General features: G+C 37.0%; 2 protein-coding genes across 2 annotated transcripts in view; both read left to right on the top strand.

The window, feature by feature from the left end:
* Nucleotides 1–24,797, top strand: part of LOC127967777 (gastrula zinc finger protein XlCGF26.1-like) — a 369,056-nt gene extending 344,259 nt beyond the window's left edge. Inside the window, exon 4 of the transcript XR_008155827.1 lies at nucleotides 22,379–24,797. The gene's annotated coding sequence lies outside the window, so the exon portion shown is untranslated. The remainder of the gene's footprint in view (nucleotides 1–22,378) is intronic.
* LOC127967763 (gastrula zinc finger protein XlCGF26.1-like) lies at nucleotides 7,017–21,186 on the top strand. The gene is made up of 3 exons (XM_052568426.1): nucleotides 7,017–7,073; nucleotides 7,706–8,288; nucleotides 19,613–21,186. Exons 2-3 carry the CDS (start codon nucleotides 7,739–7,741, stop codon nucleotides 21,040–21,042), a joined length of 1,980 nt encoding a protein of 659 aa, XP_052424386.1. The 5' UTR covers nucleotides 7,017–7,073; nucleotides 7,706–7,738; the 3' UTR covers nucleotides 21,043–21,186.
* Nucleotides 24,798–27,184: the final 2,387 nt, after the last annotated feature.

Here is a 27,184-nt window from a genome sequence, read left to right as displayed (position 1 = left end):
AATGTTCTTGATTAACGTTTGCGGTTATATTAATTCTCTGTTTTGTGAGTTTTCTCAAGATCAATATCATATTGTGGTCGGATAAACCGGTAACAAGATTATAGGATTTCTTTTTTCTTTCTGGCCTATTAGTAAAGACCAAATCAATGAGTGTTTCTGAAGAATTAGTAATCCTAGTCAGCAGAGATGTATAGTAACGAAGTAGAACTACTTCACTACTGTACTTAAGTACTAAAAGGCGGTATCTGTACTTTACTGGAGTATTATTTTTTTCTCCTACTTCCACTTTTACTTCGGTACATATTTTCGCTGAGTTGAATACTTTTACTCCGATATTTTTTTTATGTGCTGCATCGTTACTCGTTACAATTATAATAATGTTACGAATCATTCCATTACAAACCACTGCCAGAACTGTAGATGGCAGGTTTGATGAAGCTGGCACATCATTGAGCGAATCAAGCGAGACTGCGCGTGCTGACTGAACTGCTGTGAAGAGAGAGATGAACACCGAGCCGAGCCAGATAATGACTCGTTCACGAGTCAAGAACCGGTTGCATCGGTTTTCGGATGACCAGTAACGTTAGTTCTTTCTGACAGTTCGATTCAATAAACCAGTTGAAGAAAACAGTTCACCGATTCTTTTGCACTCGACGCAATGGCGTCATTGGCGTTGACTGCACATGGGCTCATAACACCAGCAATTAAATAGTTGAATTGCAGAAGTTTGGGGTTGATTTATATTTGTATTAAACAATGTTTAGTTAAGCTTATTAAAGCTTGTTTTATTTTAAAATTAGTTTTTTTTTCATTATTTTACATTATTATTTTACCGAAATTTCCACAGATTGAAATAAGATTTTTTTTTATTCAAATTCAACTATTTAGTTCAGTCAGTGTACTGTTTGAGTCAATGAATTACCCCGGGATATTGGTTTGTTTTAACTCAGAGGGAGTGTCAGACACATTAAACAAGTTAACTGCTTAATTCATCTGTGGATTAATGCGTATTGGAGACGCGAATTCAGTTCGATTTGGTGGACTGTTTCAAAAAGATCCGGTTACATCGAATGATTCGTTCGCAAACCAGATCACAAACTGCTTTGTTTTTAACTGTCTTACAACAGACACGGAAGAGAAGACAATGCTGAATAAATTCGTAGTTTTTGCTATCTTTTGACCAAAATGTATTTTCGATGCTTCAAAAAATTCTAAATGACCCTCTGATGTCTTATGGGTTTGAAACAACATGAGGGTAAGTTATTAATGACATCATTTTGCAAATTGGGCTAACTGACCCTACTAACTGTTTTTTGTTTACAAGAAGTTACAGTCAAAGGAATTGTGATTGTCCTTTAGGTTAATCATTTGAATTAGTAAAAACAATATGTTCAAACTTTTGACTATTTTCTTTAATAGCTACATAACACAATACTTCTACTTTTACTTTCAGTACTTGAGTAGTAAATTTTAAAATAGACTACTTGCAATACTTAAGTACAAAAATTTTTGAATACTTTAGTACTTCTACTTAAGTGTGGTGCTTAAAGAGCACTTCTACTTCTACTCAAGTCACTTTTTTGATAGAGCACTTGTACTTTTACTCAAGTATGGTTCTCTAGTACTTTATACATCTCTGCTAGTCGGCCCTTCAACAACCTGTTGAAAATCAAAATTACTCATTACACGTTTTAGATCTTTCCTTTTTGCTTTATCACTCCAGTTTATATTAAAATCTTCTAATAAAATTATCTCTTTGTTAGTATCACACTCTTTAAGTAGTGAATACTACTTAAATATCTCATTCTTAACTTTCTCCTACAAACTTCTAGTGGCATTTCTCCCATCTCTACTTGAATAGATGATACTGGAGATGTTCTAAATGCTCCACAGCTGATCCTTAGAGCTTGAGTCTGAATTACCTAAATCTTTTTAAGCCATGTTTCTGATGCAGAGCAGTATATCAGACTACCATAATCTATTGCTGGTCTTATTAATGAGCTATATATTCTTCTTAAAGACGGTCTACTCGCACCCCACTCAACCCCGGCCAAGCACCTCATTACATTTATTCCTTTTTTACATTTATCTATTAACTTTTGAATGTGAATACCAAATGTTAATTTAGAGTCCATCCACATATCCAAAAATTTTAACATTTTAACTTGATCCAATTCATGACCATACATTTTTATACTTACTCTAATATTTTTCCTCCTTTTTGTGAAACAAATTACCTGCGTTTTTGCAATTGAGAACCGGAAACCCCACTCATTTGCCCAGTTGTCTACCTCATTTACAGACTTTTTACTACAAATAACTAATTTATTCCCCTTTTCCATAGTGCACCATCATCTGCGTACAGTGACCTCCCTATTCCTATGTCAATTTGTGTATAAATATCATAATCATAATGTTAAAAAGTATTGGACTACATAAGCTACCTTGGGGAGTTCCATTTTCTATAGAATATATTTGTGAATATGTCCCAATTCTAACTTGAATTGACCGATTCAATAAGAAATCCTTGATCCAATCATACGTCTTTCCAGTAATTCCCATTTTATCAAGTTTCATTAATAAACTCTTTCCATAACATATCGCATACCTTCTCAATATCGAAGAACACTCCGACTACTATCTCTTTATCTACTTGAGCCTTCCTTATTGCTGCCTCCAGACTAACAACCAAATCCATAGTACTACGCCCCTTCCTAAAACCACTCTGGTACTGTAAAAATAACCCCTTTTTCCTCAATAAAATAAACTAACCTTGACATTACCATTCTCTCCATAAGCTTACATAGGTTTGATGTCAGTGCTATTGGCCTATAGCTGCTTGGTTGAGCTTTGTCTTTCCCTGGCTTAGAAATTGGCACTATGACCCCATGTTTCCATGGTTTAATGATTTTTCTGAAAAAATTTTTTATCAACTCAACACAAATTTCATCCTTTCCTGGAGAAGTTTTTCTTACCCCAGAGAGTGCTCTCTTCAGTGCATACATTGTAAACTCTGCCTCTATTACACTACCCGCATTCCCTCTTTTTTCTAAAATATTTGGATTTTCTCTAATTCGTTGCCTTCTACATCTTCTCATTTCCTCAGGAATATCAATACTATGCACCTTCATAAATGTTTCTGCAAATACTTCTACTTTTTCTTTATCTAAAACTGCTGATTTTTCTTTATCGGTTAAAACTGGTATGCTACTATATCTCTGAATTCCACTCATCTTTCTAATCATCCCCCATATTTCGTTAATTTCAGTATCTTCACCAAGACTTTCACAAAATTCCCTCCAATATTTTCTCTTTGCTACTCTTATTACACACCTCACTTTTGCTTGTGCTTTTTTATAGTTTATTAAATCATTAAAATTAAAATTCTTACTTTCCTAAGAGCTTTATTTCTTATACAAACTGCATCACTGCATTCCTCATTCCACCAAGGAACCACCTTTTTTTCTATTCTATTTTTCCTATTGCTTCTGCTGCTGCTCTCCGTATTGCTTTACAAATATTTGTATTCAGCTCATCTACATCCTCTATTACACCCAAAATACCCTCCAAATAATCGTCAGAAATCTCCTTAAATTGCTCCCAATTTGCATTTTTAAATGCCCATCTTTGTATTCTCACTACCTTTTCTTTTTGAATATCTATTCCTATTTTACATAATATTGGGAAATGGTTGCTTCCTATATTGTTGTGAGTTATTACTTCCCATGTACTTTTCCTTGCTAAACTATCTGATACCAAAGTTAAATCTATAGCTGACATCTTTCCACTTCCAATATCAATTCTAGTTCCCAACCCATCATTTATACACACTATCTCTTATACACGAATCCTCTTAAATCTAACATTTCTTCCACTACCAATCCATTATAATCCGTATTTTCACTCCCCCACAATGTATTATGAGAATTAAAATCTCCACGCCATACCATCTTTTGTTTACCTTTCTCATCTATTTTTCCAAATCTCTAATATTTAGTTTCTTACATGGATTATAAAAATTTACTATTTTTATACTTTCAGATCCTTCCCATATTTCAACTACCATTACCTCATGTTCCTGATTAATCTCTACAATCCTGTATCCTATATCTTGTTTTATAAGTTACTAACCCACCTCCATTTCCACCTGGTCTGTATCTACGTATTGCAATATATCTTAGTACTGTAAAATGAAGGCATGGTTTCAACCAAGACTCCTGAACACATATTATATCTGGGCAGCTTTCTTGTTTTAATATAAAGTTCTTAAACTCCTGTCCGTTTGCAATCAAACTTCTTGCATTCCACTGCAATATTTGTAATACCATTATGAACCACCACATGTTGTCTGGGTGTTTCCTACCTGTACTTTTAGTTTTTCATTTATCATCTCCACATTGATTCAATCTATTTCCAAATACTTTTCTGCTGCTCTCATGATTTTAATTCTCTCTGTCCGACCTTCCGTTTGTGCAGAGCAATTTACCACTTCAACTATAAATGCTACAAAAGACACTCAGTCTCTTCTAAGCCTTGGTTCATTCTCTGAGGTTCAACTTTCTCAATTTCTTTTGTTTTTGTTTCCTGTTACACTTTCTTCAGGGCCTCAGCATATGTTAACCCATCTTCCACTCTTATATTTTGTACTTTCAAGACCTTTTGTCTCGCTTGACCTCCTCCGTACCCTGCGCTGTGCTCTCCCCCACAGTTACAACATTTGGGATTTACTCCTTGTTCGCATTTACCGTAATCATGCTCTCCTCCACATCTGGCACATCTTTGTTTCCCTCTACATACTGCTGCAATATAACCGAATCTTTGACATTTAAAACATCTTAACGGGGGAGGTACATGGGGTCTAACCATATAGCTCATGTATCCTAAATATACTGTTTCAGGTAATTTATCCTCATCAAAATGTATCATCACAGATAAACTATCCTTCCTTTCTTTGTCTTTGACATACTGAAGTCTTCTTCCTTCCTTCACTTCCGCTCCAGAGATATTCTTTTTGATTCTTTCAATTGTCATGTCAATCGGGATTCCTGTTATTACCCCCTTACCCAATTTTTTTCTTCGGGAATTGAATTTACTACTTTTTTCCCCAATAACATCTTCATTCCTAGTGCTTTTTTGTTGCTTGTGATTTTTACAAAATAATAACAATTTACCACCCCTTAACATTTTTGCATTATCAATCTTGTATTCCTTCTTTCTTCTCCTTAACTTATGTCTTCCCTTTTCACTATCAGAATCCGAAATCTGACCCCAGTTTGACTTTCTTTTTCGATTTTCAACTACCTTCCATTTCATCTCCTCCATTTCTGGATCGCTTCCGGAATCACCACAGCTTCCTACCATGCGCACTCCACTCTCAATCCAGCTGTTGCCAACCAACCGCGGATCAGCCATCTACACACAACACAACTGATGGTCCCAACCCCATTTATAAGGCAAGAAATCACACTTATTAAACCTGACAGGGCACACCTGTGGGGTGAAAACCATTTCAGTTGACTACCTCTTGAAGCTCATCAACAGAATGCCAAGAGTGTGCAAAGCAGTAATCAAAGCAAAAGGTGGCTACTTTGAAGAACCTACAATATGACATATTTTCAGTTGTTTCACACTTTTTTTGTTATGTATATAATTCCACATGTGTTAATTCATAGTTTTGATGCCTTCAGTGTGAATATACTATTTTCATAGTCATGAAAATAAAGAAAACTTTTTGAATGAGAAGGTGTGTCCAAACTTTTGGTTTTATTTATATATATATATATATATATATATATATATATATATATATATATATATATATATATATATATATATATATATTAATTTTTTTTTTTTTTTTTTTTTTTTTTGATGAGTAGTATACAGATCTTGATAGAAGATTGAAGATAGAAGAAGTACAAAATCACTTTTACAGACTTCTAAATTAAATGTTCCCTCCTGGTGGAATGACCTCCCCAACTCAATCCGAGCAGCTGAGTCCTTAGCCATCTTCAAGATTCGGCTTAAAACCCATCTCTGTCTTTAACACTCACTATTCTAATTCTATTCTTTAAAAAAGTGCCCCATTTAGACTTAAACTCTATTAATTTACGTGTTTTCTCAAAATAAATAAATAACACTTACTGTTCTATTCTTTTTGCATTCTATCTATTTTTTTTATTTATTATACAATTAACAAAAGCAAAAAGGCCTCTAACACTAGCTTGCTCTATTCTACCCATTTTCTTTTTATTACATAATAAAACTTGCTACGTGAACTGCGTTTAAGCTAACTGAGACTTGTTATAGCACTTATATATCATTGCTGTTTTGTTAGATTTGATTGCTTCCATTGTCCTCATTTGTGAGTCGCTTTGGATAAAAGTGTCTGCTAAACGACTAAATGTAAATGGATATAAATACAAATACATGCATGTATATATTTAAAAAAAATATATGTTTATATATTAAATATATTTATATATAAAATATAAGAATGTAAATATAAAAACGTATATACACATGTAAATATAGGCCTACAGTAAAAATATATAAATATATACTAATTGTGTGTGCATTTATATATACTTATTTTAAATACACACTAAACATTGGATGTGTGGGCCGCGAGTTGAAAAAGGTTGGGAACCACTGATTTAGAAAATATTTTAATTAACTAAAGATTGCCATTCAGAGAATCAAAAGCAAATGTTTTAAACCTACCATCATGATAGGTAAAATTTTTTAGCCTGAATGCATTGTAAGTCGCTTTGGATAAAAGCGTCTGCTAAATGCATAAATTTAATTTAATTTGTAATATTTTAATATAATACACTTTAACTAAATAAAGATGAATTTTTTTGCCTGTTATATTCTGAGGAGAAACTGAGATTGAAGATTGAGATTAAACAGTTAAATATTTTTACTGTCTTTTCGATTGCTCCTGTACTGTATTGCATTTGTTTTTAAATGTAAAATTATATGTTTTTAGAAAAAAAACTTTTATTTTGCTCTGGCGGTGTGACGTCATAAGGCTGCGCGCACTCCCGCGTCTGTGATTCGGCTGAAGAAAGGTGTGTGATTTTAATAGTTTGAAGTGTTTCAATCAACTAAACTCATTTAGAGAGTCGTATATTATTACACTGTGAAAACAAGTCTGAACCCGTGTCACATTGTAATGCTTTAACTAGTGTTATTAATGATGGTTAATGCTTGTAAAGTGCTCCCGAACAGAAGTAACAGAAACAGTACGTCTCATTTCGCTCCCTATATAGTGAATCAGTTCATTTTAAACAAGACCTCGGTTACTGGTTAGTAGTGTTGGAGAAAACCGCAATGAATCAATTGAATCGCAAAATGATTCAGTGATTCGATCGAATCATCGCCTGCTGACGTCATCTGCTGTTTAAAACAGAGTAAATGCTACGAAAACAAACACAAACCTGTTTAATGATAACTTTTACTAACCAACTGCAAATGTTTTCCTGAAAGTGAAATCTATTAAATATAATCTACACATCAATCAATACTAAATATACGTCTTAATACATATGTAAACCAATGTGTGTCCTTTTATTAATTTGATTGCTAATGTTGTTTTTAATGTCATACATTTTAAGTCCATTAACTCTGACTCCCTTAGCAGTGTGCTGACTACTGAACTAGAGCTGATTATTTCTGTTAATTATTCTCATCTTAATCACAGATAAACTGAGGTCCACGGGACGCTTTTATAAAGATGGAGTTTATTAAAGAGGAGAGAGAAGACGTGAAGATTGAAGAAACATTCAGAGTCAAACATGAAGAGACTGAGACACACAATATTATAAAGATGGAGTTTATTAAAGAGGAGAGAGCAGACGTGAAGATTGAAGACACATTCAGAGTCAAACATGAAGAGACTGAGACACACAATATTATAAAGATGGAGTTTATTAAAGAGGAGAGAGCAGACGTGAAGATTGAAGAAACATTCAGAGTCAAACATGAAGAGACTGAGACACACAATATTATAAAGATGGAGTTTATTAAAGAGGAGAGAGAAGAAATGAAGACTGAAGAAACATTCAGAGTCAAACATGAAGAGACTGAGATACACAATATTATAAAGATGGAGTTTATTAAAGAGGAAAGAGAAGACGTGAAGATTGAAGAAACATTCAGAGTCAAACATGAAGAGACTGAGATACACAATATTATAAAGATGGAGTTTATTAAAGAGGAGAGAGAAGAAATGAAGATTGAAGAAACATTCAGAGTCAAACATGAAGAGACTGAGGAACAAACAGGTTAGTTTTCATTCTCAAAGCTGAACTCAGTTGATCATTATTAAAATGTCCAGCTCTACAGAACACATTAAACTCTAGTGTTGATATTTCCAGTTATTAATAAAAGTAGTCTTAATAGAAGGCTATTATATTATTAACCGAAAAACTATTTCTGTGAAAGCAACAGTTAGTTTCCTAATTGTGAAAAATTATGTTTTTTGGCTTATGACTTGATCTTTTGAATTTAATACAAAACTGTTATTACAAAACTGAACCTAGTTGAGAGGAAAGTGTTTCTAATGTTTTAGACATAAATGTCTGTAAGAAACCAGTTCTGCTGGGTCTAAGTCTTGTGGTCCTCTAACATGATTTTTGATGAGATGTTTGATAACTGCCAGCTTAAAGATACAGTTGCAATCAAAATTATTACACACTAATACTGTAGAAATGCAAGCTTTCCTAAGGATCTAGAATTTCATAAAATTGCATCTATAACAGTTTACTTGCATATAGGGCTGTGCGATATGAAAAAAAAAAAAATTTATTACTATTTTGACACAGACATACTTTACAGTCATAAATGCAATCAGTATAAATTTGAAACATATTTCCAAAAGAAAACCAATGAGAGCTTTATCAAAAAGTTGTAATGTGTCTCTAGAACAGACTCGAGTCAAAATAATCACTAAGTAAAGATGTCAAAGAAATCTAGACATATGGCAAAATATTAATAAAAAAATAAAATAAAACCCGTGTTCAGCCCCTAAAATGCAAATTTTACCAGGGAAACCCTTCCAAAAAAAGTATATTTTAACCCCGGGAAGCAATTTTTATCGGGGAACCTCCCGGAAGCGCGATTGGACTAGTTTTAAGAAGCAACTGGGAAGGATTTGTTGTGAAAACCTGGCAACCCTGATCTGAACGCACGTGCTTGGGATATACTTCTAATTACAGGAGCGTCTTTACTGATGAGATGCGCATGAAAATCACATTTGATTTTTTGCACAGCCCTTCCAATATATTTATTGCCCAAGGTTCACACGTACTCCATCTGCAGTGCTTTTACAGTAAGTTATGTGTACGCGGTTCAGAAGCAGCAACGATAGCGCATTATTGTAACGTGAAAGCACATAAAATAATGCACGAGCCCGAATCTATACACTCACACACAGATTTCCTTTGCTCTGTTAACAAAACCAGACACGCGTGCTCAGACAATAGACTGTGTAAGGATCAGATACACACTGCCTCACAACGTGTCTCCTCTCGCTCAACCTGTCCTGTGCACTCACAACTCTCTCTGTGCTCATGCGCAAGATATTAAATCTTTTCACACCTTTCTATCTATAACCTTTTCTGTTCTCATCTTTTTACTGCGTGCAGTGTGACCGCTCTGATCCATTAACACGGGCTCAAAAAAATGGCTACGCATCACAGAGTGTGTGAACCTGGAGTAAAGGCTGGTTCACACGGCAGGATAATTGGGCCGATTTTAGCCCCGATTCAGCCCTTCCGACAATCTTAGGATGCTCCGATTATCGTAAAATAATATAATCTGATCAAATATTCCTGCCGTGTGTGGTGTGTTAAGACTAATCTCCTCTGCTCGGAAGAATGTCGGGACCGCTCCGATCTCAAATCGGGGATATCCAACATGTTGGATTTATTTTGCCCGATTTCTTCTCGTGTGTGGTGTCCCCCGAGGACAAACAATCACGCAGCCTGTGGACTGTGGCGTGTAGCCAATCAGAAAGCGAGGTGACGAGGCAGTGATAGTACCGGGAAACAAAATCAAAACAGCCGGCGTATATAATATAACAAATACAAATAAAGTCGATGGGCATAACTACATCCACAACTGCAGTCCACCAGAGTACATGGAAACTAATATATGAACGTTTATTTCAACGGTTATTAATCTGTGTAGTACGTAACAACATTTCTATGAGATAAAACAACAACTTACCTCCATATCATGATGTAGCAAGTATAGTCCATGCTCGCGTCGTCTCCACCTCTTTGACCATCGCCTTTTCTTATTTTTCTTATGTTTTTTTCCCCGTTAAAAACAAAGCACAAACTATGGCCACTGCATCCTCTTCGTCCGCCATGATTGTTTACTCTAAAGTCACGTTTGATCTCGAGGGATTTTGCGAGATTTCCCGTCTGACCTGGGAATGCTCGGGAGTCAAATCGGTTCGTGTGTGATGTGTTGATATTGCCGTGTGGCTCCACACCACACACGGAGCGACCAAAACTGTTAGACCCGTGATTTTTCATCGCCGTGTGTGGGGTCTCTCAGGTTTGGAAAATCTGCCGACAATTTTAAAATCGTCCCATGTGAACCAGGCCTAAGGGCAAGTTAAAGCGCGTGAGTATATAAATAATTAAAAAGAGACTTACTCATGTTTATGATCTCTGCTGAATAAAGTGCTTCATTCTTTTTTTCTGAGGAAATCCAAATCCTCAACCACATCACATCTTTTTGGGGTGAATTATGTCTTATTCCTCTCATCGCGAAGCAAACAGTAAAATAAAAAACTTGAACAGTCTGGCTGCTTTTTCTTCTGTATGGGCGTATTCAAGCCGCGCGCTTCAGTTTGAATCTGAATAGCGCGTTCAGCGCGGGGGCGTGGTCACATTAGAAGATAATGACAGACATCGCGTTGTTTTCATATGGATTACTTTATTACAGAATATCTGTTAGCAGCACTTGTTTAGTTTAAAAGTAGACATGTCAAGCTTTCTATAGATATCTCTCTCATGTCTCTTCGTTGAGTATTCACGGAGTTACACTTCATTTTAATGACGTGTTCATAAATGAAGATCAGAGCAGACTAAGGCTGCAGACAGCACACCTTGTTTGTTATAAATGCACAAAGTTCTGTTGTTATTATATCGGTATCCCAAAAAAATTGGACCCTTAACAGATTTAATTGATCTATTGATCTTATCTGTACGATCAAAACTGAAAGTGTAATTTAAGTTCTTCTCGTGGTTATCAGGAGAAAATGCCTCATAAAGTGTATCTGCGTTAATCGACTCCAGAGGGTTAAACTCAACCTTGTGAAGACAGAATGAGTTGTGTGTGGTCTTTGTCAACCCAGCACTTCATCACAACTTCTCCATACCGCTAGGATCGTCCACCATTGCTCCTTCTAGGACAGACAGGAACCTTGGAGTTGTGACTGATGATCAACTAAGCTTCACAGATCATATTACTACAACGGCTCGGTCCTGCAGATTTGCTTTATACAACATTAGGAAGATTAGACCCTTCCTCACACAGCTCTTGTTTTCTCCAGACTGGACTATTGTATTGCTCTCTTAGCAGGCCTTCCGGCATGTACTATTAAGCCTCTGCAACTGAGCTGAAGAGAGCGCATGTCACACCTCTCTTCATCAGTTTGCACCTGCTGCCGATAGCCGCTCGCATCAAAATCAAGGCACTTGTATACAAGACAACTACTGGCTCTGCACTAAAGAACTTAATCTTGCTATTTCAGACTTATGCGCCTTCCGGAGTTTTGCAAATGAATGACACCTCGTCTTATCATCCCAAAATAGCACAAAAACATTCTCATGGACCTTTACCTGGACTGTTCCAAGCTGGTGGAAGAACCTGCCTATCTCAATTCGAGCAGCCATCTTCAAAAAACGTCTAAAGAAACATCTTTTTCATCAGCAAGACCCTTTTTTAAGGCTTGTTACAGCACTTGAATACTGTTACCCTTATATAGGTCTGAATTGCTTCTATTTGCTATTTTCATTTGTATGTTTTTTTTTTAATGTAATGTAAATGTAACTATCTTCTAAACTAAAAAGAAAAATGTGTGATCTTTGGCGTATGCGACGCCATGAACTAAATTACCCTAATTTAAAAACAAAATTACTAGGGTTGTGAAATACTCCAAAACTAATCTAACAACAAGAACACCAATCTAATCCAAAATCAAAGCAAACAGCAATGTAATAAATCAGATCAGAATTTATCTGAAATAAAAACCTTTTGTAACATTATATGCAATACCATTAAAAGGCTTGGAGTCAATATAATTTTTATTTTTATTTATTTTATTGGGGTGGGGGGTTATTGTAGAAATTAATACTTCTATTTAGCAAGGATGCTTTAAATTGACATACATTTATAATGCTACAAAAGATTTATATTTCAGATAAATTCTGATCTTCTGAACTGATTTGCTGCTTATGGTTATTATCATTGTTATTATAATTGAAACAGCTGAATATATTTTTTTCAGGTGTCTTTGATGAATAGAACATCAAATTATATTCTGCTGTTTCAATAATAATGATAATAATTATGTTTTTTTGGAGCAGCAAATCAGTATATTAGAATCAAATGATTTCTGAAAGATCATGTGACTGGAGTATTGATGCTTAAAATTCAGCCTTGAAATCACAGGAATAAATTACATATGAAAATATATTAAAATAAAAAAGTTTTTTAAAATAAATAGTTACTGTTTTTGCTGTACTTTGGATCAAATACATGCAGGCTTGATGAGCAGAAGATACTTCTTTAAAAACAATGTTACGGTTCAAACATGTTGGTAGTGTAGTGGTAGTGTATATTGTGAATAAAATGGATTCTCCAAAATGAAAACATCTTATCACTTAACTAGATTTTGTTTCTTATCCATGTTACACACTTACGAAAGGAGATGTTATGCAGAATGATGTGTCCTTCCGTTAATTTTCATATAGTAATTAAATGGTTTCTCTGTCATCTCATTTTGTCAAATATATTTATTTGTATAAATTAATTATATAATAATTGTATTTACATAATATTATTTCCCAAAGCTGAAATGATTAGACTATCTTTTATTTATTTGTTATGTAAAACAGTATTTTAACTAATTGCAAGAGCTGAATAATTGATCAAATTATATTGATTAATCAGTGAAATAATCAGCGATTAGTAGATTAATCGTTCTAGTAATCGTGTAAGGGAAACGGGTCAATTTAGCTCAAAGGGAATCATTTAAGATTTTAAAGGGAATTTGAACAGAATCACTGTTTCACGGCTGATCACTGAGACGCCCTGCGATTCACTGAACGAGCCGTTTAACATCAAATCTGCGCTGGATATTAATATCCAAACTATAGTGAAACACTATCAATTAGCACAGTAACAAGATCGTCAGTTTAAGACATTAACTTGTAAGCACTAAACACAAGATACTTCTCTTTTCAATTTGAATAAGGCTTTATTAGATAAATCTAAGACATATAAACTAATCTAACAAACGCACGCACACACACATTCACACAAGTTGCAGGAAGATCGAAAGTTAGGGAAAGATGAGTTTAAGAGAATGGAAATGTGGAATCCCAACTTTACAGCAATACGTTAAATTGCATAGACATGAACAACCATCAATCACTTAATTAACCCTCGCATTGAGTTCCTCAATGAGGTTTAAATTATATTAGATACACCAGTACAAATGTCTGAAGTTACATTGCCTGTGTAAAGGTGTCCCTTTGTTGTCGTTGAAAGGGGGTTTCCGATGTCGCTGATTGGCTGGAAGTTCAGTAGTCGCTGAAGTGACGTCTTGGGAAGACCGTGGTTGGGCGTTGGCTGAAGATGCAGAGTTGTGTGGCTGGTTGAAGTTGAACTCGGTTACAAAACTTAACTCGAACAGTGATGACAAACAGCATGGCTAAAAGCTAAAGCTAAGAAGCAAAGCTAAAAGCAAACTAAAAGCAGGCATGACTAATAGCAGAAGCTAAACGCATAGCTAAAAAATAAAAAAACAAGATTTTATGGTGTCCTAAGTATTTAAACTGGCCTGTTGGCCACACCTCAGATGTTGTCTTGACCAATCAGATATTGTCTTGGGTCAGGGGTCTCATAAATCATATGTTATTTTATCAAGCACATGGTCCTAATTTTCCCGCTCTTGCAGGGTATAATTTTGGACATGATTCCTAACAAGAATATGATACATTTGACAAATAACTGATGGTCAGGACTGTTTCAAGCAAGCAGATTCAATCACACACATACCAAACAGGATTATGAATCTTTAAGCTATCCAATAGTTATTCAAAGACATAGACAATAAGTGATAATAACATGATAGTCAAATGTGTGGGTTACATATAAATGAATATGGAGTTAAGCGATAGACTGATATTAATTTATAAGTCCATATATATGTAGAAAAGACAGTTTTTGCGTCATTATCATTTGACAAAGATTTCTGTGGAGACCAGAGGTTCAAAGACCCTCCCCTTAGGAATTTCAGTCTGGTTCTGCTGGGTGGGGGGAAGTCAAAGGATCTTGTGTGTCCGGCATTGCCTATCAATTGTGAACAACAAATTTGACAATCTCTTCTCTGAATTAAAATTGTAAATAATTGTTCTAGTGGTGTTAATGTTGAAAGCTGTTCTGTGAAAGCGTTGGTTGGTTGGTTATCTTGTTTGGGACTTGTGGCACAGAATGTTTTATGACTTCCTGTTGCCTTACTGAGAAATTTGGCTCATGTTTCAACCACAGCCCTGATCGACTCTTTAATCATCTGGTTCGAGTCAGATCGGCTACAATCGTTAGAATAATCGACTATCAAAATAATTGTTTGTTGCAGCCCTAATTCTTAGGTACTGAAAGCAGAACCGATGAGGGAGCTCTTGATAATTGTTGTGACACAGCTCTTGTAAATTAGCGTTACCTTTTCTGTTTGGTGTCTATCAGTTAGAAGCTAAGTAATCTCATATTACATTAAGTTATGGACCCTGCAGATGCCATAATCACACACAAACACTCACTCTCTTTTTTTTATGGTGGGCGTTTACACAGTTGGTTAGAGCAGAGCTGATTGGGGAGAACGGAGGTGCGCTCACTCTATTGGTTAGTAAGACTGTCACTCAAGGTTGACAGCTCTGGAACAGAGTAATATCATGTCCACATCGCAGGCTTAACGATTAGCAAAATCACAATGTCTCAGATCGCGACTGTGATTTGATTAATTGGTGAAGTGAGGATCATCATAAGACCTTTGTGATGTTAAATTGTGAAGATTTTGAGTTTTCATCAAGGGGTGTCTCTCTGGCGGCCTGACAAATGTTGTTGTTTTATTGTGAAACAGGAAGTTGCTGTAACTCAGGCAAGCAATGTCTAATCTGCCCCAAGCTTCACATGTTTGACAAGAGTCCTGTCCTGAACACATCAACATACCCATATTCAGTTACAGCTATAGCCCCACCTACTGGCAACAAGAAGTGACATGGTAAACACTGTTTTGGACTCCTAGGAACATATTAAAAAGTGTCAGCAAGTGCTAAATAGGCTGGCAACATGCTAGAAACATAATAAAACATGCTAGCAACACTTAGCTAAGTGCTAAAGCATGCTACTAATGCAGGGATAAAGACAGTTGCTAAATCTAAGGCAAGCAATGTCCAATCTGCCCCAAACTTCACATATTTGACAAGAGTCCTGTCCTGAACACATCATCATGCCCAAATTCAGTTATAGCCAGTACAGCCTGAACACATCTAAAGGCTAATATTAAATTAATTATAGCGCCACCCGCTGGCAACAGGAAATGTTATTTTAAATAAATGAATCCTCAGGTCGTTTGACTGAATGCTTGGTGATTAGATATGCTTTAAGGATTCAAGTGTGCAGACAGTTTATTATTTGAGATTTTCAGTCTTGTTTGTCTGGCACCTTGGTGATCGTGAGTGAACTCCTTGGTGAACTCCTCCTATATAACTTAAAATTATAACATAAACTTAAAACATATATAACATAAAATTTCTGATTTGCCCTAAACTTCACGTTTGATAAGATTCCTGGGCCCGTATTCATAAAGATTCTAAGAATCCTCTCAGAAAACTCTTAATTTAGTTTAAAACCTTTTACGTTGGAGTCTTAGCTTAAGAGTGATTCGGGACCGATCTGAGAGCAACTCTGAGTAAGGAAAAGACAAAAACTTTCATCTTAGTGAGGAGGCGGGGTTGACCCCGTTGCTATGTATGATACAATCTTTTGAAGACTGTGATTGGTTGGTTGTCCAAGAAGGAAAAAAAGATTGATTTTAAGTATAGGGTCTATTCTAATTCTCACTTTGAGACACATTATATGTGTGTATATCCTTTTTTTATTTACCATGCTTGTAATTTCCTATAAGGTATTTGATTGGCTTATAATGATAAAAATTGCTCGACTCTTTCCAATTACAGTGAATGCTGTCCTATTTAAGTGGCGGTTTGAATGTTGGTTTTAATGTATCAAACATGGAATCAAAACCAAGAAGGACGAGAAAGCCCAATTGGACAGAGGAACAGTGTTTACTGTTAGCCCAGTTAGTGGATAAACACAAGGCCATTCTTAAAGGAAAATTCGGGCCAGGTGTCACAGCAAGGGACAAGAAGCAGACATGGGAGCGTATAGCACAAACTATTAACGGTTCATTCCCCCTGCTTGTGCGCACCTATAAGTCTGCTATAGTGTTGCATGGTGCACCGATGCTTCAAAAGTATCGCGATACTCGTAAATTAAAAACGTCACAATACCTAAATTTATTAGTATTGATACTTCAAAGAGTGACTGAGTTCCATATTTGAATGAGACGTATTTCATGTTGGTGTGTGCAATGCACGCTTCCAGTGCCTCCCTATGGACGTCTGTGTGTTTTCTCCTCACGCAAGCAGCAAAAAAGCACTACAGCGAGATGTCTGCATTAGTGGATTTACAAAACTGATTTTACTTTACTAAAATGTGTGCATAATCGCATTAAATAGTTTAGAAAAGTTGTTCAGATGAACAAAGCACGAGGTTTTCTTGCATAATTAACATTTTAATTGTTTGGTCAGACAGTTCATATATAATATTCACATTAATCGGGGATTAAACATGGAGTTATGTTCTGTATGCTGAATATGAAAATGAAAAAAGCGTATCTGCACAGCAGCTATAACTTGCTTTGTATCTGCTGATTGCTGATCGAGATTTACATGCTTGGCTCACTCATTTCATTCATAAACGAGATGTATCAGATCATTCAGCTCGTTCACCAATGAGAAGGTCTCTCGATCTCGTTCAGTGAAGGGCGGATTCGTTCAATACATTCAACAAATCACATGCTCCGTCACATCTTGAGTAACTCTTTGAAAGGATGAAACAGTTCACAGAGCTGTTCACGAGCTGCGCATGCACTGCTAATAGCGCCGAGCTCGCGCGCTGCTGTGGAGGGAGGAACTTTTACTGTCTATGGGAACTTCAGTGAACAAGAGAGTCTAGTAGCAACGTATCTTCCGTGATGTCCCTGATGCGCTGGTCCGGGTGGGTAAAAAAATGTTACTTTATTTCTGGGCTGGGGCAGGCCAAATAATTTCATAAAAGCGGGAGCCGTGGGTTGGAAAAAAAACCCGACCCGCGCATCACTAGACTGCATCTGCGAGCACAAGTGATACTGTGGCCGCCGGTCCACGACTGGTACAAAAAGATGACGCTCATTAAAGTTCACTGGCTGAGTTTTCTCCTCTGAAAGAAAAGGTTGCACAACTGACAGAATAAGTTACAATATCTGAGATATTGCCGCTACATTTTATTAGCTTTTTTTTTTTTTTTTTACTTGAATGCCATTGCTTAAATTTATATCATTTATCTTTTGACGTTTAATCTTCTGAGTTCATAAACATTGTTTAATATAAATCGCTCTTCAGATTTTTATTCAAAGTTCAGAATCAAGATATATTTATTACTCTAATGTTTCTTATGATAACTGAGATAATGCTGCTAAATTTATTCTTTCTTTACCTTGAATGTCATTGCTCTATTTTATTTTTTACATTTTTATATTTCATATTTTGTTCAAATGTTTAATATATCTGCTGTTCATATGTTAATTTATTAGTGTGTTATATGATTAGAATGTTGTCCCGGTTTTAAAATAAAGCACATCAATAATATTTGAAAGTGTATTTTCCCTTTTCAGGAAAAGTATCGAAAAAGTATCGAAATCGCAATTCTTGACTAGGTATCGGTATCGAAACAATAATTTTGGTATCGTGACAACACTAGTCTGCTTTATTCATAAATGCAGTTTTTTGAGCCTGCAAGGTGGGAATATCCAGTGGAAACTAAATGAACTGCGACACAATAAGATGTTCTGAAAGTGCTGTAATTGTTTGTGTGATCACTCTGCTTACAGAAGGTTGTGACAGACCTAAATCATCACTATTGCATTGTTGCATTTTCCCAGTTGCCAAATATTGTAATGTAGTGATTACTTTAATTTCTTGCGCTATGGCATTTCTGCACTGTGTCGGAGATGTTAGCACGTCTCTAATAAGATCAGTCACAAATACAATCTAATCTATAGCGTCTTATTAACTCACTGTCATCCATTGTCTGCAACACATTTCTTCTGCCTCTTCGTTTTCTGCCATTTTCTCCTCTGCTAAAGAAACTCTTAAGCCTCTTAAAAGTCCTCTTCTGTGCTCCTAACAAGTTTGACCTTAAGACCTCTTTTAAGGGTTAAGATCCTTTCTGAATTACTTTTCTCTTTACTAGGATTTCTTCTTTAATTTTAAGAGTAAACGCCCGCATTTCTAAGAATTTTCTTAGAATTTTGTCACTAGGAGCTTTTTGCATTAAGATTCTTTATGAATACGGGCCCTGGTCTCAACTGATCTTTAGGCCAATATTTATTTAGTCTTAGCGCCACCTGTTGGCAACAGGAATTTACTTCTTTTACACTAACTTAAACATGCAATGTCTAATCTGACCAAAACTTTGCATGTTTGGAAAGAGTCCTGGCCTGAACACATTTACATGCCGATATTCAGTTATAATCATAGCGCCACCTGTTGGCAGCAGGAAATGTGGCTCAAATATTTACCATTTTATAAGCATATGGCCCAACGTTCGCTGTTCTCCTATGGCAACCGGGTGGTGCTGAGCCCAGGTGCGAGGGCCCTTTCATCGCTTCTTGCAGCTTTAATTTATATTTTATCTGTATTTAATGTTCTACCGTTAGTGTTACCTGTTTGCACCGAGGGTCTTAAGAGTAATGCAATTTAAATTCTCTGTATGTACTGTACTGTACATTTACTGTACTGTACTGTAGAATTGACAATAAAGCAGACTTGACATGTCTAATTAATTAATTAAACAAATTAATGTTTCTACATTAATTTGGAGATTCAATGTGAAGTTGTGACAATATACAAATATATTAATATGCAATTTATTTTCTGAAAGTATGCAATTAATAATTTTGTAATTGCTTGACAGCATTAGTCTAAATGTTTAGATGTCTGCTGTTTTGTGTAATTAAACTAGTATTTGTCTCTTTTTACCTCAGACCTGATGGCACTGAAAGAGGAGAGTCAAGGACTGAATGAAACAGAAGAGAAAGATCAAAATGAGAAACATCATGATTTCAAAACTGAAGAACAATCAATTAGTTGTTCACAGACTGAAAAGACTCAGAAAATACAAACTAAAACCCTTAATTACAACATAATTCACACTGGAGAGAAATCTTACACCTGCAAACTGTGTGGAAAGTGTTTTACACAGAAAAATACCCTTAATGTCCACATGAGAATTCACACTGGAGAGAAACCTTACACCTGCAAAGTGTGTGGAAAGTGTTTTACTCTGAAAAATCACCTTACTGCCCACAAGAGAATTCACAGTGAAGAGAAACCATTCATATGCCCTCAGTGTGGAAAGAGATTTAAACAGAAAAATACCCTTAATGTCCACATGAGAATTCACACTGGAGAGAAACCTTACACCTGTGAGCTGTGTGGAAAGTGTTTTACACATAAAAATACCCTTAATGGCCACATGAGAATTCACACTGGAGAGAAACCTTACACCTGTGAGCTGTGTGAGAAGAGTTTCACACGAATTGGAGAGCTTAAGATTCACAAGAGAATTCACAGTGAAGAGAAACCATTCATGTGCCCTCATTGTGGAAAGAGATTTAAACATATAAATACCCTTAATGTCCACATGAGAATTCACACTGGAGAGAAACCTTACACCTGCAAAGTGTGTGGAAAGTGTTTTACTCTGAAAAAACACCTTACTGCCCACAAGAGAATTCACAGTGAAGAGAAACCATTCATATGCCCTCAATGTGGAAAGCGATTTAAACAGAAAAATACCCTTAATGTCCACATGAGAATTCACACAGGAGAGAAACCTTACACCTGTGAGCTGTGTGGAAAGTGTTTTACACATACAAATACCCTTAATGGCCACATGAGAATTCACACTGGAGAGAAACCTTACACCTGTGAGCTGTGTGAGAAGAGTTTCACACAAATTGGAGAGCTTAAGATTCACAAGAGAATTCACAGTGAAGAGAAACCATTCATATGCCCTCATTGTGGAAAGAGATTTAAACAGAAAAATACCCTTAATGTCCACATGAGAATTCACACTGGAGAGAAACCTTACACCTGTGAGCTGTGTGGAAAGTGTTTTACACATAAAAATACCCTTAATGGCCACATGAGAATTCACACTGGAGAGAAACCTTACACCTGTGAGCTGTGTGAGAAGAGTTTCACACGAATTGGAGAGCTTAAGATTCACAAGAGAATTCACAGTGAAGAGAAACCATTCATATGCCCTCAGTGTGGAAAGAGATTTAAACAGAAAAATACCCTTAATGGCCACATGAGAATTCACACTGGAGAGAAACCTTACACCTGTGAGCTGTGTGAGAAGAGTTTCACACAAATTGGAGAGCTTAAGATTCACAAGCATTCACAGTGAAGAGAAACCATTCATATGCCCTCAGTGTGGAAAGAGATTTAAACAGAAAAATACCCTTAATGTCGACATGAGTATTCACACTGGAGAGAAACCTTACACCTGCAAAATTTGTGGAAAGTGTTTTACACAGAAAATTCACCTTAATGTCCACATGAGTATTCACACTGGAGAGAAACCTTTTATCTGCAAACTCTGTGGAAAGAATTTCTCACATAACATATACTTAAAGAATCACATGAGGATTCACACTAGAGAGAATCCGCTCAAAAGGAGGAAGCCACAAGAAACACTTTAGAATTCGGCTGGTCTCCATATTTGGAAACCCAGAGTCCCAGTCAAACTCAGTCAGTCCAGCATGGGATGAACATAGCAAAGAAAATACTATTTTGAAGATGTGGAAGAAAGTTTGTACACAAATTTGAGATGTGGCTAACAGAGTTTAGCAGTGTGCTACATATGGAGAAATTCTGTTGTGAAATTGCTGGTAAACCGAAGAAATTCTTACAGATATGGAAACCCTTTTAAATATCTTGAAGGTGATAACTGATTATTAATTTCAACACTCTAGACAAGGGATAGGTAACATTGGTTCTGGGTACCACTGTCCTGCAGATTTTAGCTCCAACCCTAATCAAACACCTGAACAAGCTAATTAAAGTCTTCAAAGTTACAAGGGCTACAGGCAGGTGTTGGTTTTTTCAAGGTTTGAGGTAAACTCTGCAGGACATCGTCACTCCAGGACCACATTGCCTATCCCTGATCTGGACATATTCTCTGTGTGGTGTGACAGAGTATGTCTAGTAAGGTTATCATGCAGTTATTGAATAATTGGATAATATTTTGTACTGAAATTTTAGAAAACATTTGGGGCATCATAAAGAGGAAGATGCGACAAAGAAGACCTAAGACAGTTGACATCCAAAGCAATTTGACCAATAACATGCAGGTATTATTCATAATTGACCAATTGTGGGGCTGCGCGTGAGAAGTGAAGTGAAGTGATATTCAGCCAAGTATGGTGACCCATACTCAGAATTTGTGCTCTGCATTTAACCCATCCGAAATGCACACACACAGAGCAGTGAACACACACACACAAACACTGTGAACACACACCCGGAGCAGTGGGCAGCCATTTATGCTGCGGCGCCCGGGGAGCAGTTGGGGGTTCGATGCCTTGCTCAAGGGCACCTAAGTCGTGGTATTGAAGGTGGAGAGAGAACTGTTCATGCACTACCCCCACCCACAATTCCGTCCGGCCCGAGACTAGAACTCACAACCCTTCGATTGGGAGTCCAACCCTCTAACCATTAGGCCACGACTTCCCAAGAAGAAGGTGAGAACTACAAGGAACGATCAAAGCGGTGCAAACATGTGTTTGTTCTGTCGTTTGACTTGAATCGTTGCTGCACACCAATCAAAAAAAGACACCAAAGTAGGTTCGAGAGAGTGAATCGAAAGTATTAGGAGTGGTCTGCTCTGCTCTCTATAGCTCATGAATGTCACACAACCTGGATATTTTAGGCAATATTAAAATCCTGGCCGGGACGTGTCCCGTATGAACGGCGCATGTGGCCACTCTATTGAGTATAAACTGCTTACCTGTGCCCCACTTTCCAGTGATCACTCCGGTGTATTCTCCAAATTCCTGTTTTCCTTGTCATCCAGTTGTCATTATGTGTATAAGTGCTCCATGTGTGGTTGTAGCTCCATGTAGCTTTGCTTTTCTGTTGAATCTCCATCTTACTATCACTCTCTGTTGTCTAAAGTGATCAAATATAAACTTAGTTCCCACCATATATTCGATATTATCTTTCAAACTAATCTGACCATTCGCTTTGTAGCCGATCTGACTTGAACCAGACAAATTAAAGAGTCGATCAGGACTGTGGTTGAAACACGAGCCAAATTCCTCAGGAAGTCCTAAAACATTCTGTGCCACAAGTCCCAAGCAAGATAACCAACCAACCAACTCTGCATCTTCAGCCAACGCCCCCCCACAGTCTTCCTAAGACGTCACTTCAGCGACTACTGAACTTCCAGCCAATCAGTGACATCGGAAACCCCCTTTCAACGACAACAATGGGAAACCTTTACACAGGCAATTTACCTTCAGACATTTGTACTGGTGTATCTAAAGCCGCGTTTCCACCGCAGGAACTTTACCCAGGAACTAGGGACTTGGTCCGGTACTTGGTGTGTTTCCACCGCAGGAACCAGGAACTAAATAAAAGTTCCGGGTAAAAAAATGCCCCCCAGAAAGTCCCTGCTGGCGAGGTGGTACTTTTTTAAAGTTCAGGAACTTTCGGGGGCGGGACTTTGGCGCTAAACATCCTGATTGGTTGAGTTCACGCAGCATTGGTTGAGTTCAACCACCATTTATTCGGATCAACATTTTCAAAATATTACTGTTATTGTGTCATGAAATGTAATTTTAAAAGTATTTCAGGCGAGAATGTAGTTGTTTGAAACTCAAATCTGTTGTTTATTTATAAAGACAGCGCCTATTTAAAACTGTGTTTCGCCGATCTCGTAGACGGTGAGCTCCACACGTTCAGCGGGAGCTCAGTCCTCATGTATCCGCAGAGAGCAGCCTCTCCTGGGATAGACCTTCTGATATGTGCCGCTGGCTCTGATGTCTCTTTAGTGGTTAAACATAAAATATAATTCAGCTGCGGGGTAAATCTAACAGGTTTTCTTTGGTCTGTATTCAATTTATCTATATGTTAAAATGAAAATAAAAAGGCAAGTCTATATACTATTTCTTTCATTGTAATGGCTGTATATACACATATCTCTGAACTAAGTACATTTCTGCAGCTGTTATTATGCTTAAATGAAAACGAAAGGAGGCAGTGGTATTTGATATCATATTTCGTTTTATTGTAAATATACAGTAAGGAAAATTGCAGTAGCCATGACGAGCAGACTGAAGTTATCAAGTACGCTGCTGTTTATAGATTTACCGGACTTGCGTCTTCGCGGACATCACACTCCTGAGACGAATGCACAAAGTCTGAACCAACTACCGAGGATGCACGTCCAAAATCAGCGTACTTTTTTTTAAAAAAAAATTATCAGCGGTACTTTGTATTGAGAAACGCGCGCAGACCTACGTCACCAGTCTATTTGCCTAATCTACCCGGTACTTTACACCACGGTGGAAACGCAGAAAGCAACAGGTCTGGGGGGAAAAAAGTTCCTGGGAAAAAAAGTTCCTGGTACAAATGTTCCGGGTAATTTCGGTGGAAACGCGGCATAATATAATTTAAACCTCATTGAGGAACTCAATGCGAGGGTTAATTAAGTGATTGATGGCTGTTCATGTCTATGCAATTTCACGTATTGCTGTAAACTTGGGATTCCACATTTCCATTCTCTTAAACTCATCTTTCACACAAGTTGCAGGAAGATCGAAAGTTAGGGAATGTGTGTGTGCGTGCATTTATTTGTTAGATTAGTTTATATGTCTTAGATTTATCTAATAAAGCCTTATTCATATTGAAAAGAGAAGTATCTTGTGTTTTGTGCTTACAAGTTAATGTCTTAAACTGCCGATCTAGTTACTGTGCTAATTGATAGTGTTTCACTATAGTTTGGATATTAATATCCAGCGCAGATTTGATGTTAAACGGCTCGTTCAGTGAGTCGCAGGGCGTCTCACTGATCAGCCGTGAAACAGTGATTCTGTTCAAATTCCCTTTAAAATCTTAAATGATTCCCTTTGAGCTAAATTGACATGTTTCCGTTACAGCTTTAAACTTTAGTGAGGGCTCTAGATACAGCTTTGGATGTGTCTAGCTCAGGGATTCCTGTACATTGTCCGGTTCCGGAATCAGAGCCCCTGCAGCAGGGCAACTGTGTGACGGTGAGGCATGTAGTCATGGGTCAAAACACCGCTCTTCTGTTCCGATCAAAACATTAAACAGGTTCTCCCACTCAGTGATACACCCACTGAGAAACCTGATGAAAGTGCTCTAGTTATTGGCGATTCTATTGTACGGAACGTGAATATAGAGACACCAGCCACCATAGTCAAATGTTTACCAGGAGCCAGAGTGCCTGACATCTTGGCAAATTTAAAAGTGCTGGCTAATGCTAAACATTAATACAGTAAGTTATTCACTAATGATGTTCGACTTTTCACCAGTCGGAGATCACTAAAAATAACATTAAACTGTTAACCTGCACCCCGACGCGGGCGTCCTCAATGCCCCTCAACTCGCAGGTGTCAGTGTTTACGAATAGATTAAAATGAAATGAAACAAATTTAATCTTGACAAACTATGTATCATTATAAAGATCTAAGCCTCAAGCATCGATGACAGATCGCTGTTTTTGATTGGAAAGCTTATAAAGACTGTATTTGACTAGATTTGTGTAAGCAGTACACATCAAAACATGGACAATGGAAACGCAGTACATACCAGATTCATCGTAATAACGAGTCATAAACACATCCACAGCTGTAAATCCCAGTTTAGTTAGAAAGGTAAGGGTCCACTGAACGACATCTCATGGAGCACGTTTAGTCCAACGAAGCAATAACATTGTAATATGGATCATAATTCCTTTGTTTACGTTTCAGTTCTTCAGCGACAGAATTGTTTGCGTCCGTTATGGAATAACTCATGGTCAGAAACTGCATGTTGGTAGTAAAAAAACGGCATGGTTTTGCAGCGTACAGTGTCACAAACAGAATGAGATGATCCACCGGAAAAAAGAATGAATAAAAGATAGGCGAAAGATAGATTATTTGAATTTTGCCGCTCCCTCGTGACGCGCTCTTACGTCAGCTGATGGACGCAGAACTTATAGCAATCGCCTTTTTCTGTGTTTCTTTTAATTTTCAACTGTTTTTATATATGTGAGAGTGTTTTACAGTATTGTTCAAAATAATAGCAGTACAATGTGACTAACCAGAATAATCAAGGTTTTTCGTATATTTTTTTATTGCTACGTGGCAAACAAGTTACCAGTAGGTTCAGTAGATTCTCAGAAAACAAATGAGACCCAGCATTCATGATATGCACGCTCTTAAGGCTGTGCAATTGGGCAATTAGTTGAATTGGTTGAAAGGGGTGTGTTCAAAAAAATAGCAGTGTGGCATTCAATCACTGAGGTCATCAATTTTGTGAAGAAACAGGTGTGAATCAGGTGGCCCCTATTTAAGGATGAAGCCAACACTTGTTGAACATGCATTTGAAAGCTGAGGAAAATGGGTCGTTCAAGACATTGTTCAGAAGAACAGCGTACTTTGATTAAAAAGTTAATTAGAGAGGGGAAAACCTATAAAGAGGTGCAAAAAATGATAGGCTGTTCAGCTAAAATGATCTCCAATGCCTTAAAATGGAGAGCAAAACCAGAGAGACGTGGAAGAAAACGGAAGACAACCATCAAAATGGATAGAAGAATAACCAGAATGGCAAAGGCTCAGCCAATGATCACCTCCAGGATGATCAAAGACAGTCTGGAGTTACCTGTAAGTACTGTGACAGTTAGAAGACGTCTGTGTGAAGCTAATCTATTTTCAAGAATCCCTCGCAAAGTCCCTCTGTTAAAAAAAAGGCATGTGCAGAAGAGGTTACAATTTGCCAAAGAACACATCAACTGGCCTAAAGAGAAATGGAGGAACATTTTGTGGACTGATGAGAGTAAAATTGTTCTTTTTGGGTCCAAGGGCCACAGGCAGTTTGTGAGACGACCCCCAAACTCTGAATTCAAGCCACAGTACACAGTGAAGACAGTGAAGCATGGAGGTGCAAGCATCATGATATGGGCATGTTTCTCCTACTATGGTGTTGGGCCTATTTATCGCATACCAGGGATCATGGATCAGTTTGCATATGTTAAAATACTTGAAGAGGTCATGTTGCCCTATGCTGAAGAGGACATGCCCTTGAAATGGTTGTTTCAACAAGACAATGACCCAAAACACACTAGTAAACGGGCAAAGTCTTGGTTCCAAACCAACAAAATTAATGTTATGGAGTGGCCAGCCCAATCTCCAGACCTTAATCCAATTGAGAACTTGTGGGGTGATATCAAAAATGCTGTTTCTGAAGCAAAACCAAGAAATGTGAATGAATTGTGGAATGTTGTTAAAGAATCATGGAGTGGAATAACAGCGAGAGGTGCCACA

The sequence above is a fragment of the Carassius gibelio genome, chromosome A4 (assembly GCF_023724105.1).
Source record: "Carassius gibelio isolate Cgi1373 ecotype wild population from Czech Republic chromosome A4, carGib1.2-hapl.c, whole genome shotgun sequence".
Taxonomy (NCBI): Eukaryota; Metazoa; Chordata; class Actinopteri; order Cypriniformes; family Cyprinidae; genus Carassius; species Carassius gibelio.
Note: the sequence above shows the minus strand (reverse complement) of the source record. Positions and strands in the feature narration are given on the sequence as shown.